A 15,000-nucleotide genomic window follows, 5' to 3' on the forward strand; every position below is an offset into this window, starting at 1 on the left:
GGTCTTTTTATGGGGAAGCCTCTACCTGGATATCTTGATGTCAGGGTGCAGTACACTGCCAGCTAGAACCCACTGGTCCACTTGGGTCAGTTAAAACACAAACATATATTTATTTATCTACATGTAATACCTACCCTGATATTGTCAAGAATTACTCAGGTGTTCAGATGTTTTAAGTGGATAATAAAGACTATTTGTCATTGGATACAGGGGGGGGGGGGGGGGGGGGGGGGGTCTGTTTTTTAATTACTTGAAAAATCTGTATCTATGGAGTCTTATCGCGAGCCTCACACACTGTTCCTGATGTGACGATCGTGCATTAAGCATAATACTCATTAAGACTGGCATCGACACTCAGGCCCTACTGTACCATGGGGACATCACACATTCACTCCTACGGTCCGGTTTTTTAAGTGTTGTGTGAACGGATCAAGTGTTGTCACGGAGAGCGAGAGAGAGAGAGAGAGGGAGAGAGAGTTCACATTCCATCAGTGGTGGTGGTGAGTAAGCCGCCTCTGATCTGAGATCTTGCAAACCTCAGCTCCCCATCCTGTGACTCCGCTCCGCAACAATTCCCCATGCAGGCCATCTACGGTGGGCGCCGCGTAACGCGAAATCAGATAATCACGTAGGAGAGGGCATGAGGATCAAGCGGAACGAACGCCTATTGTATAATGCCTGATTGTCAGCTCATCGCAACGGAGAGAGCAATCTTTTCACACTGCGGCACACTAAAATGTAGATGTAGTCGGGCACATGCTGGAGACGTGCACAATACGAGGAAGGGGAGATACCCTGCCATCCCCACGAGAGCTGAGACCAACCCTCTTTCCTTCAAGCCTACAGCAGGTGTCCGAGGCGAGAGGCAAATTCAATGTAGCGGGGTATATGCGTCGAAGCCTCTGCACTGGTATTGTCGGCGCTCAAGTCTTGTGTAATCGTTTTGTGGAAAATCCCCCGCTCTGTCCAATGAATTTGCCAAGATGGGTAAAATAGTAAATAAATAATTAAACGTTGGGAGCGCGCTTCACAAATAAAATGACATCTCTCATCATCTTCTAAATAAGGCTACAATGGGACTGACAATGTCCTGTGTGCAACGTAACACGAACGAAGTGTCAAGCCTAAAAGTGTCAATCCTAAAACACGCACGTAGCTAGTAAAATATCATTAGGTTTAGATAATCACTCACTCATACCAGTGCGTGTCAGATTGCGCTTTATCGTGGCATTAGCCCATTGCTTACCCTTACCAAACTACTACTGTTTACGGGACGTATCCTCCGTGGTGTGGTTCCTCACTAAATATATTACCTATAATAAACCATTCTGGCTTCTCTAATCTCTTCGAAACTCACCTGTTTTTGTTAGGACCGCAGACATACACCACGCCAAGAGGAGAGTACTGCAGATGAAACTGACTTGTACCAAAAGCATTTCTCTTCTCTTTCGAACTTTGAAGATTTTGGCAATCATCGTCTTTTTCGACATGGTGCCGCTCGCGTCCGCCACTGGATCCATGGTCGGATGCTCAGGCGACGGTTAACGTTTTCGGTGTGGTTCTCGTCCCGCCTGAGCCGCAGATGATAGGGACTGTCAGGATCGTCCGAATTCGGTGTTCACACAGCCCTACCTCCGTGTGCGGTCCTCATTCCACGGGTCGGAACGTATAGTTAAATTCCGAGTGTTGCGGCCAGGCTTGCAGCTCGCATTTGTGTGCTTTCAGTCTCAGGTGCCGCCGAAACGTCGTTTAAGATGTTGGGGTTTATGAACGCCGTCGGTGAAAACTGCTGTCCCGCGTCAAGCAAACCTCGACGTGTCTTTCTTTCAAACGTCTGAAATATCAATCACTGCATATGGTATCTGGTGTATTTGTTCCAAAGGATATACTGAATAGCTTTCCCTCAGTTCTCTGTGTGTGTGTTGTACACAAACAGCCTACAGCCCCGTGGTCTGTCCCCATTTGACTACCCTCTGCCCAGCCAGAAGAGATTCCTTCACAGAAATGAAGTGTTGCACCTGCCCACACGTGTTTCCATTCTGATAGTGACGTGCATCGTGGCTGTTTGTGCTCAGCCGAATTGACATTAAAGCTCTGATTGGTAAAACATTATTTTAAAACACAATAGAGTGCTGTAGGCTACATTCGGACAGATGTACTCCGACTGCCACATGCCGTAGCAACTTCTCCATGTGAGTGAGTGTTACGCCTGGACACGTGATTCTTGACAGCAAACAGTCTTTCGCGCTGGTGCTGTTGCCATTAGCGGGTACCACCGGTCCTGTCTTGCGAGCTGGGCTGCGTAAAAATGGGGCGTGTCATCTGTGAAAACAATTTAAACACGCGTGTGAGAGGTTGGACATCTACTGTAGGCTATTGCAAAAATGTTTTACAATTAGAGACAGACAGCTCGCAGTCGCTATCTTCCATTTAAAATTCAAATTACAACACAAATAACAATTTGAGAACAATTGGTAGGATTGTTTGTTCACTCAATACTTAGTGTGTAGGATAAGCTAAAGGGCTTTCAAGTCCAGTTCATACCATGGATGGACATCTAAGAAAACACATTAATAACTTCACTCTCCCCGGAGACTTGAACAATTGTTTCTCCGAATGCTGCAATCCTCTTCAAATGGATTGAGTCGTCTAAATATAGACTTCAAAGCGTTTCTTTATTCAAATCTTACAAGTCTGTATTGGCACTCCCATGCCATTGCAAATGTAGCCCCCCCCCCCCCTCGCTCTCTTTCTCTGTGGTCATGTGCTCCCTCCCTAAGGCTTTGCTCTGGGCCAGGGCTCTGCCCTCAGCTGACTGCTCTCCCCAGCTATCTGAGCAGTAATTATCACAGGTTCTGGGTCCCCCCTCTCTCTTTCTCTCTCTTTCTCTCTCTCTATTTTTCTCTCTCTCTCTCTCTCTCTATTTCTCTCTCCCTCTCTCCCCCTCTCTAAGCAGTAATCACCACAGGTCCTGGTGGGCAGAAAGAAACAGGAATGCCCACGCTGAGATTTATCCCATGAAGACAATGCTGGGCGCCAGTAGGGAACGGTGCTGCAGCTTATTAATGCATGGGATATTTCACTCACAGTCAGTCACTGAGTGGTGGTTTGTGAGGGCCAGGGGTACACATGAGAAGTGAGGAAATGGGGGACACGCAGTGGTGTAGTCCAGGGTATACGCAGGTATACGGAGAATACCCACTTATTTTTCAGTCAGCATTGCGTATACCCACTTCTCAAAGGGAGTTTATCCTGTGCTGTATGGGCTGCTTAAAACAATTAAGAGTATACCCAGTTCTCCAGGGACCACTACACCAATGGGGACACGGCCATCCCAGCACAGACACATAGCCATTAGTAGAAGAGGAAACATCTGAAACACTGTTGAGATAATCACTATGACTGCGTGGCATTGCTGAATGAGGAGTTTATGTGCTGGTTTCTGTGCATTTCATTATGTACCACAATGTGCTGTGACTGATTATTCATTACTGGGAGAATCTGCAAGATGTTTTGGCTTTTAGAAGCAACACCATTAAATATTTGTAATGCCGCTTACCCCTAAATATAGCCTCCAATCATTTATTAACACCTGATTTGGAGGATTAATGACTAGTTGCAAGTCATGAAATGGTTTGCTATAATGAATGTTGGATGCATCAGGGGGTGTTTAGAGTGCATTGACTATGCATTATAGATGCAAGTGTCTCATTATCATTCAGTTTCATTAAAAAATAATACCGTCATTCTGGAATGAACCATCCCCCCCCGTCTCCAAAGTCATTCTTCTTCTGTCACGTGATCACTACCCTGACAGAGCAGCGCAAAGACTCTTTTTAAAGTTAAAGTGTGAGTACACCCCTAAAATGTAATATGACTGAAATGTAATGAAACACATTTTGCATTTTATGGGTTGAAAATGACTGAACAAGCTATCACCGGTATGGAATCACCCTGAACCTTGCAAGGCAGATGCTAACGTAGAGCCAACCGTTTGGGACATCTAGGCGTCAGGACATTTTTGGGCCAAAGGTCAAGAATGCCTCTCCGTTTAGGTTTTGACATTCTCAGACTCTTGCTGACGTTCTTACAGGTGGCTCACAATCGCACACATCCAAATGTAATCACACACATCCAAATGTAATCACACACATCCAAATGTAATCACACACATCCAAATGTAATCACACACATCCAAATTGAATCACACACATCCCAATGTAATCACACACATCCAAATGTAATCAAACACATCTAAATGTAATCACACACATCCAAATGTAATCACACACATCCAAATGTAATCACACACATCCACATGTAATCACACACTTCCAAATGTAATCACACACTTCCAAATGTAATCACACACATCTAAATGTAATCTTCCTGTGCAGGGACGTGCACAGGAGGGGGCTAAGGTTGCTTTGGCAACTGCCTGTTTGCCATCCTCGACTGAATTGCCCCTTTGAAGGAAATATATATTTGCAATCAGGGGACAGGGGCGTGGCAGTGGCGGTTAGTGAGAGTTTAAAATTATATTGGCAAAATTTGCGTTCAGGGGACGGGGGCGTGGCAGCGGCGGTGAGAAAAAGGAACGTGTTGCCCCTTTTTTCCGGGGCAGAGCAACTGCCCTTCAAAATTTCTGTGCACGTCCCTGATCCTGTGACTCTCAGCCCCTCTCGCAACCACACTTCCCCTCAGCTCCTTGTTTGCTTCTCAGCATCTATCCCAGAGTTGGCCCGGCAAGTCTTCCGGCTCTGACATGAGGATTAAGGCTGTTAAGATATGTATTACCACGAGAAGAGATGAGGTTCCCTGTAGAGTTTACGTTATATTTATAATATTGGATTTGGCTATTTAAATGTATACCTTTCTCAACATATTGGGATGCTAGAGTGAGTTGTGATTGAAAAGGCCAGATAAAGACTGATCTGACAATCTGGCCAAGATATAACTTTTTTTATCACTTAAGATGTATTCTTGTTACTGTAAACATTATTCACACATTTTTAAATGTGTAAACATAATTTAGTAAACATATGCAATCAATAGAATTAACCAGAGGCATTGTCATCTGAAGTCAATGGGCACACCTTGTGACACTGCAGACATGTCATAAAAAGACATCAGGAGGGTCACCAGAGGAGGACAAGCACAAAGAAGACAAGGATATCTTATGTTTAGTGCTTATTGTTATTGTTATTGTTATTGTATGTTATGTTATGTTATGTTATGTTATGTTATGTTATGTTATGTTATGTTATGTTATGTTATGTTATGTTATGTTATGTTATGTTATGTTATGTTATGTTATGTTATGTTATGTTATGTTATGTTATGTTATGTTATGTTATGTTATGTTATGTTATGTTAGATGTTTGAGATAAATTTCATAGGCACAAGTATATCAGCCAGTGGCACGGCTAGCAGAAATGACCCAGACAGTGGAGCACAAACTGTGGCTTATAAACCCATTTTGACCCGTCAGCACAAAACAATCCTACTTACACTAAGCAGAATGGTCTAAGCAGGGCCTATGCAAATTCAAATAGTGAATTTAGTAAGAGGATAATGAATAACCAGGAGACTCAGATGTGCATGAATAGGTTAATTGGCCCTTCTCCTCAGTCCTGGATTACTTTCTACACTGCACCAAATGGCCTTGTCTGCAAAACTGAGTTTTAAAAGGGCTTTCATAAGTTAAGCTTTTTGTCACACACTTTCAGCTTTAAAAAACTTGTTATAATTTAAGATGTTTTTACCATCAGAGGTTCATACCTGGATATACTCAACATACTATGTGTTAAAATGTAAGATGTTTTCACCATGGTAAACACACTTGACGTAGAGTATGGAGGAATGGGACCTAACGGAAGAAATACAGTATGGGTAATTCCGAGGAAAACCATCTGTCTCCAAACACACTTGGCAACAAAACCATCTGGCAAGGCACCATGAAATGAAACATCCTGTTGAATGATTGCAGTAGCGAGTCAAAGGTGAGGGTGGATATTGAGGAAGGCAGAATTTAATCTCTCTCACACAGTAGGGCGGACGCCGTTCATTCTCAAGGTGATTGCCTTGGTAGCGGCATGCTGCCTGACCTCCTCCTATAAAGCATAATGTGTCAAAATGACAGACATGCATTGTGACAGTTATATTGGAGCTCCACGCAATGTCCTTCCCGTGATGTCTCCTTAAGCAGACATAGCACGAGACGACATCTCCCTCAGTAGTCATCTATTCCCCGTCTTTACCTTCACACAGGCAAGAGAATGGGTTGCAAACGTGACGTATGTGCGATGGAGGAGGCACAACAGCACAGAGATGCTGGAGACCTCATTGTAAAACACTCAACAGGGGCCTTATCATTGAACAACCACACACCAATGCTGATATAGTGGCTTTGAAAGGTTTGTTACATGATGGAAGAGGCTGTAAAGTGAGTGGCCATGCCAAGATGGTGGTGTCTATTGACAATAGCAGAGTAGTTCAGCGAGATAGAATGAATCTGAACTTTGTAAAAACGGTCACGGTCTCTGCAATGAATCAGAAATGGCATGAGAGAGTAGCCTTGACTGTGATGGTGACACATGTTTTGGTCAGTGAATCAAACCCAGGGTAAAACACACACACACACACACACACACACACACACACACACACACACACACACACACACACACACACACACACACAGATTGATCATGTCTCAGAACGCACTGAAGACGTAATCTATCATGTTCAGACACATTTACTTTGATGCTCAGAAGGTAGAGTAACCAAAGAATAAAGAATGAAATCCCCAAAAAGCCCACACCTAAATAAATGAAGGCTTGAACAGCACACTTAGGAAACATCCTTCTTGTTTAGTCATTGGACTCTCAGCCAGTCCAAGAAGAACCCTCCCTTGGGGTCATAATAACTGTGGGGTGTAGGCAGACCCATGAACTAAAGACAAACTCGGTTCCACTGATCTCCGAGAGGAAGGATTGGGGTTAGTTCTGTGAGGTCTGGCTCCAGCTGAACTCCTGCTGGGATCAGAGCTGCATGTGGGAACGCCAGCCTGGAGTGGGAATGCCTCCCACGAGTGGGAACGCCTGCATGGAGTGGGAGCACAGTCACTGGGCAGAGGAAAGGCTGGAGGTGCTGCCTGGAGTGGGAACGCCAGCCTGGAGTGGGAATGCCTCCCACGAGTGGGAACGCCTGCATGGAGTGGGAGCACAGTCACTGGGCAGAGGAAAGGCTGGAGGTGCTGCCTGGAGTGGGAACGCCAGCCTGGAGTGGGAATGCCTCCCACGAGTGGGAACGCCTGCATGGAGTGGGAGCACAGTCACTGGGCAGAGGAAAGGCTGGAGGTGCTGCCTGGAGTGGGAACGCCAGCCTGGAGTGGGAATGCCTCCCACGAGTGGGAACGCCAGCCTGTAGTGGGAGCACAGTCACTGGGCAGAGGAAAGGCTGGAGGTGCTGCCTGGAGTGGGAACGCCAGCCTGTAGTGGGAGCACAGTCACTGGGCAGAGGAAAGGCTGGAGGTGCTGCCTGGAGTGGGAACGCCTGCATGGAGTGGGAGCATAAGTCACTGGGCAGAAAGGCTGGAGGTGCTGACCTCCAGATACTGATTATGTGAATGCTTAGCATTCTCCATGAGTGTGTGAGAGAGAAGGCTGACTGAGTGTGTGTGTGCGTGTGTGTGTGTTAGTGTGTGTGTGTGTGAGAGAGAGAAGGGTACAGAGAAAGAAGAGTGTGTGTGTGGGTGTGTGTGTGTGTAGATGTGTGTGTGTGTGTGTGTGTGTGTGTAGGGGTGTGTGTTTGTGTGTGTGTGTGTGTGTGTGTGTGTGTTTATGTGTGTGTGAGTGTGTGTGTGTCTGTGGATCAAAGGGTTTCTATGGTAACAGAACCTGTACTGCGTTGGGTGAAGTGTGTTTTTCACTGATATACGTATATATAGTGATATTCACTGTATAATATATCTATACTATATCATGTGCTTGTGCATTTGTGAGTAAGGCAGCCAAGTGTAAGTCGAGACACAGACTGAGCACATGTCAATGCTTTGACTGACTCATCAGAGAGGACTCCACCCCCTGTCTCATTAGAGATGACCCCACCCACCCCTGTCTCATCAGAGGGGAGTGTGTCGAGTCACTGTCCTCAAGAAGTCATCGTTGGGTGTACGTAGGTCAATTTTGCTCATACAGAGTACAATTTTTTCAAAGTTGCATACAGGGAAGTAACATAAGTCAGAGCATGTGTGTGTGTGTGTGTGTGTGTGCGTGTATCAGTGTGAGTGTGAAGGGTAAGGGCATTGAGAAATTAAACGGTTGTGTGTGCATACTTACATGGGTTGACCAAAGGCAGCGATGTCTAAGTGTGTGCATGTATGGGGTAGGGGGTGATTTTCAGAAGTGTTAAATGTGTTTGTTTTTACGTGCCTGTGTGTTAGTGTGTGTGTGTGTGTGTATAAAGGGGTGAAAGTGGATCTTGAGACTGCGGCCTCTGACTTTGTCTCAGCATGCTCCGTCAGCTGATGGGGATTTATTGTGCAAGGCACTGAGCCCAAGCAGGATGCTGATCAGCTGAGAAGCCCGTGAGGGTGTGTGAGTGTGAGTGTGTGTGTGTGTGTGTGTGTGTGTGTGTGTGTGTGTGTGTGTGGGTAAAAGGGTATGAATATTAATGACGAATAAACAAGAGAAACACAGAAAAGAACAGGTGAAAGAAAGAAAGAAAGAAAGATAAAAAGACACTGGGAGGACAAGATCAGCCAGCCTAAATCAAAGGCATGCTGATTAAAGAAGTTCCACAATAGCCCGATGCAGATTGGGCTACAGTCTGGGTTGAGTCAAGGCCTGTGCCTGCACCTGGACCTGCGTCTGCGTCTGCGTCTGCGTCTGCGTCTGCGTCTGCGTCTGCGCTCGACAGGTTATTAATGATTCTCACTGCTTTTCCACCGTGTGTACGCTCTGGCCTTCACAGAGCTGGCCCTGAACACATGCAGTCATCACACGCATCTTCAAACCCACTCAAGATCTCTACCAACCTAGCAATACCTACCATACCAGCCAGGCTACTGACAAGAACTTTAGGACACATCTTGAGGGCATTGGCTATGGTGTGGTATGGTACTGATATGGTTTGTTCGCTAAAGGTTTTGATGTATCCCTCCCCTTAACTGAAGAATAACATACACACACACACACACACACACACACACACACACACACACACACAAACGAGGGGCAAAGAGAGAGAGAAAAAGAGCTGTAGAAAAAGCGCTTGAGGCGGTGTGAAATTCCCCCCCCCTCCTCACACCATTCACAACTTTCTACTGTGGCTCCTACCTTGCTAGGTCAGGACTGGCCTGTAGGGGGCGTATGTTCTTTGGCAGGTGTCCATGCGGTGACCAGGCTTAGCAGCTTGTTACATTAACATGGGGCTCCAGTGACAGGAGTCAGCACTAGGGGCCAAGTAAGAGGATTAGCTGATGGATGGTTCTGGCATGCCTGGTCAATTATGAAAATGAAAATGGTCAGAAGGCTTGAACTGGCTTGCTGTTTGCCTCTGACGCACAGATGCATTGTGCAAAACACACACACACATACAAAGGCACACACACACACACACACAAATGCATGCACCCATGCATGCACACACCACGCACACACACACACACACACACACACACACACGTATATTGTATACGTATACACACAGTCAGTCTGTCTGTCACTCCAGTTAAATTCTAAATAAGGCTACAGGGAACACTGGATTGTGAACCTTGAATGACTTTTCCAGCACAGATTATTCAAACATATACATGGAAACTGGTATTTCATGGAAAGACATAATGCCCTTTGCCGGAAGCATCTGTATGTATGTCTAAGCCGCTATTACAGCCATACTGTAATACCACAAAAGCTTAGAAATAAAAAAAACTGTCGATTTTATGCCAGAAAATATAAGCATTTATTTAATACACATCACGTCACTGGGACACATGAAGCTAAATACAATGAGTAGAAAAAAACAACCTTGCTGAGAAGGAAGCAATAAAGTTTAAACAGGAACATTTTATTAATAAACATATCCACATACTTTTATACTGATGTCACTAATCTTTGTTTTATTTTTATTTTGAAGACAACACAGACAGGCACAAATTATCATATTGTTATGAAATGATCACATTTGATGCAAAACATTTGATGTACAAATGGTTATTACCACTTTACGATGAAATTCAAAGTATTTTACCAAATTAATTTCTTTACAATTGCTCATTCTAAAACAATAAAACAAAAACAAGGGCGGTGCCATTACAAATGTTGGCTACTTTTACAAAATACCAGCACTGTTCTTACCGCTGCTGCTTGTTGTGCCTATAACAATAAAGTTGAAGAAAAAGTCTCCCAACACACTCACCCATTATCACATGTGCTACGTCATGCCCTTTGACCCCAGGACAGATGACGCATAGGCACACGCTGCGCCACATGAGATTAGCGCTAGTTCAAATGTTCTTTGTGTATTGAGACAAGCTGGTAGGGTGAGGTTAGCTGGTCTGTCTGTACAGTTCTCTAAGGACTTCTTACACTAGAACATCTTATCCTGTGTATTATTAAAATCAAAGGCATGCCTGTGAAGTGTGAGTACCAAGGTTGTTATTTTCAGATCAAGATGTAGGGAGGGTGACCAGACGTCCTCTTTTACCCGGACAAAAAATTCGTCCGGCAGGGATTCCAAAATTGTCCGGGATTTTGCCTTGTCGGATATTTGTGTTTCTCTGGGTCTTTCACAAGCTAGTTTTTAGACCCTTACAAGTTTTGGAAAGGGTATCTCCCTTATGTTCCACCTTCTTGCGCGAGCTCTGACTGTAGAGAGGACTGTCATTGGTCGACCGCCCTCTCAGTGTTGCCAGATGCACGATGATTATCCTCCAAAGACGATCATTTTGAGCATTTGGTACGATACTTCGCCATTTCCAATCTGGCAACACTGAGCACCTGGCCGCTTCCACTAGTAACTAGCATCTTTTCCACATGCAGATGTCATGTGCTGTTGTAAAACATGCAAGTAGTGACAAGTTGCATTGTTTACAGCAGCACACTACACAGATGTCATGTGCTGTTGTAAACCGTGCAACTAGTTGGATTCTTTAAAACAGCACATGACATCTGCATGTGGAAAAGATGGCAAAACCTCATCGTGAGGGGAGGAGGCGGGGTCACCTGCATGTGAAAAAAGACGGCAAAATCGTCGCAGGGGGAGGGGGCTGGGTCGTCTGTATGCTATACACTACCACACCCAGTGGTGTAGTGGTCCTTGGAGAAGTGGGTATACTCTTAATTATTTTTAAGCAGCCCATACAGCACAGGATAAACGCCCTTTTTTGAGAAGTGGGTATACTCAATGCTGACTGAAAAATAAGTGGGTATACTCTGGACTACACCACTGACCACGCCCCCTTCCCACAACGAAGTGTCCTCTTTTTCTCAAACTCAAATATGATCACCCTAGATGTTAAAGCTAAGGTTAGAGTTTGAAATCCCAAGGCACCCAAGTTCCACTGAATGTAAACATGTGAGCTTCACCCGCACAATAAGTCTGTCAAACACTGTCTGTCTACCAGTCTAGTGTAGCAAAGACTCTCTGTTGGTAACTCCCCCCCCCCCCCCCCCCCCCCCCCCTCTGTGCAGTCATTCCAGGTCATCCCAGGTACTTGGAAGTAGCATCTCTAAAAGCGACGACTCCCCCCCCCCCTCTCTGTGCAGTCATTCCAGGTCATCCCAGAATGCCGGTGTACTTGGAAGTAGCATCTCTAAAAGCGACCGGTGCACTTGTGTGGAGTGGAGGTGTAACAAGCCTGTTAAGAGCTGGGGCTGAGGACGCCTCAAGGAACCCCTCTGGCTGTCAGGAAGCAGGTCACGATCAGGAGGCGTGCTGGCATCATGGGTGCTAATCCCTCCTGTACAAAGGCCTCGGGGGAAGATCCATAGCACTCTGGTGCCTGAAGCCAAGCCTGGCGTTAGCACACGATTTCGCTGCGACTTGGCAGTGGAAATGATGGAGAATTCCCCAGAAATGTTTTTTTTTGGACAACAATACCAGATTGGTGTCCTTTCATTTCCAAAAGCAAGCACACCATCACCGACACTGCATGGCACTAAGGTGGCCGTGTCAGCAATCAGGGAGAATGAACACAGATCGAATTAGAAGAAGTGTCAAAGCACTTGTTTCTGTTACAGCCATATTTAGTCTATCTTCATCTTCCTGTTGAAGTCAATAACCTCTACAAAGCAATGCAATGATGAAAAAGATTTGGAATATAGGGCAATATCCATTGGCAAGGACAGCTTACATAGCTTTCACATTGGGGGATTGATGACCACTTGTGCCTTCAGCCATAGTTCTTTAATGCATCTATTGAAAAATAAAGGGCTATATTGCCCAGAGGTATTTACCATGGTGATCAGAAGTAACTGCAGACATTATCTGGGATAACTTCAGGCTTTGGACGGAGTGTCAGAGGTCACTATTCAGGGTGATGAGGTCAGTCAAAGTCATACTGTACCTCTAAATGCACGTTAGTGACCTTGTAGTATATATGGGGTCCAAGGCAGGACCCTGAATGCCACAACTGCAGTCACAAGGTCACCAAAGGTCATATCACAGAGCACACTTCAAAGATATTTAGAAAAGCATTTCAACAAAAACATGAACAGTTATGTAGGGGAGCTAGAGCGTTAGAACCCATATACAGTGTAACCGTATCTGACAAGATCAAATGTCAGTGCATTTAGCACCATTTACCATGTGTGGGGACTCATTAAAGGGTTAGTATCCATCCCAGGTGTCCTCAGTATGTGATATCGTTTACAAATCCATTCTCTAACTTACTCTATTCCTGCAGACAACCAGGTCAGCTACAATATGGAGGCCTATATGTTTCCCTGTTTAAAGAGACTGTATGAGTGTCTTTGTAAGCAAGTACTGGTATCATCTTCAAATGAATTTTCATGGTCATGTGAAAGAGATATAAACATGTCTGTCATTCCAACTATTCGTCTCGGCTATGTACTATCTGCAGAGTCTGTGGTTCGGGTAGAGCTACCTTGAGGATATATAAAAAATATATATCACCAAAAGGGTTGAGTTAGCATGCTAGCGAGCCTTGTATCAGTGCCAACTTGTTTGTCTTTGCATAACTTTTCAGTAGTTAAACTGCTAGTTTTCAACCAAAACTGAAGTTCTCACGCTCTAAAAAGAGAATGCAAAGAGCTTTGTCTCCCCCAAGTGGTGATCATGTGTACATAGACAAGGGCTCCAGGCACAACAGGTGGGGGTTGCTGGGAACACAGGTAAGCTTGGAAGATTTGAGTCCTGGAAAATGAGGGCAAAGACTGTGGACTGGATACTTGACCTTGACCTAAAACCTATGCTTTGAAAGACCCAGGACCTATGCTTTGTAAGAAAGACCTTAAAGCTATTTTGTAGAAAGACCTAACCTAGTACATACCTGACTTTGGGGTTGTGATCCATGCTGCGTTGTATACTACACTATCTATTACTACACTGTAATAAGTGCATCAAGACTTTTATTTTACTGTTTATACACGGTTATTACTTCTACTACTACTACTACTACTATTATTTCAACTATTACCAAGACACTGTGTGGACGTGCTGCACTGAATAAGCTCTTCAGCTCACCTATAGTATATAACTTCCAGAAAAAATACAACCACAGTACACAAGATATTTTCAAATTATTTATTGTGCTGCAAAGAAACAAACAAAATAATACAAGAGAATTAAAAAAATCTGCTGTGCTACAGGAATTCCGAGTCGAATCTTCATCTATCCTTTTTAAAAATATTGTTTTTTTTGCAATATTATCAATATCAACATATTTGTTCTCTCTGTCTCTCTTTATACATAAGCATAGAACACCAGTAGTATACAGACTCTATAAGGACTTCTCTGCCAAATACAAGAGAAACAGAACAAGAAACGGGGATAAGAAATGAAGATAAAAAGAAGAAGGAAAACACAAGGATTCCTATCCAAGCTCGTGTGTGGGATTGTTCTTTAAAATGGGACCTGAAGTGCAGGCTTGTCTTTTTTTTCCAGCTTCTTGTGCTCAGACAACGCAAATCAATAGTGGCCTGGGCAAGGGTGGGATTTAGGCAGACAAAATGAAGAAGGAACCTGACAGAAATGAGAAACATGTATTCTTGCACTCGTCGTCTTTTTTTTTTATACAGTACACGCCCTCATTTGTGTTTTTCTTCCACACTCTCATTTTCCAGAGACAGAACACCACCACCAAAAAAAAATTAAAAAAAAAAAAAAGTTTCACAATTTCAGCTGCATCGATGGTACTTTACATGCTCCTGTCGAACGTTCAGGTATGATTTCTTTTTTACTTGTTTTGCTTGTTAATAAATTATTAAAAAGGTCATTAAAATAATAAATTAAATCTAAATCTTTTTTTCCCCTCTTTACAACCTTTTTTTGTGTTTTTGTTTTATTTTGTTTTGGCAAGTGACACCCAAGTATTTACAACAATACTTGGAAGATGCACTGAAAAAGAAAAAAAAAAATTACACGTTTCGTCCCCACAAGACCCATGGCTAACACACATACATGTGAAGAGCTCACACTTAACTGCACAGTACACCACCATCATCAGTGTGAAAAAAAAACACCAGTCGTCTGCTAAACAGAAACTTCGGTAACCGTCATCGTCAACCTAACACACACACACACACACACTAAAAGACATGCTCTCACCATACACGCTCACACAGGACGCATGAACCCACGCATGAACATGGACACACACTCTCTCTCTCTCTCTCACACACACACCCTACAAAGTGTTACAGGGGATAATGTAATAATAATGACGCTCTTAGGTGGCATGGGGCAATGCATAACTGGAGAAGTGCTTCCCAGTGCTCTACATTGTCTGAAAAAAGTGTGGAGTGTGTTTGTGTG

At 44.2% G+C, this 15,000-nt stretch overlaps 1 protein-coding gene across 1 annotated transcript in view; it reads right to left on the reverse strand.

Moving 5' to 3' along the window:
- Window positions 1-1,520, reverse strand: part of slc24a4a (solute carrier family 24 member 4a) — a gene marked incomplete at both ends in the record, with an annotated part of 41,814 nt that extends 40,294 nt beyond the window's left edge. The window contains one exon of the mRNA XM_080849712.1: window positions 1,358-1,520. Coding sequence (XP_080705838.1) covers window positions 1,358-1,520 — 163 coding nt within the window. The remainder of the gene's footprint in view (window positions 1-1,357) is intronic.
- Between the last annotated feature and the right edge of the window lie 13,480 nt (window positions 1,521-15,000).

The sequence above is a fragment of the Sprattus sprattus genome (genome assembly GCF_963457725.1).
Source record: "Sprattus sprattus genome assembly, chromosome: 13".
NCBI lineage: Eukaryota > Metazoa > Chordata > Actinopteri > Clupeiformes > Clupeidae > Sprattus > Sprattus sprattus.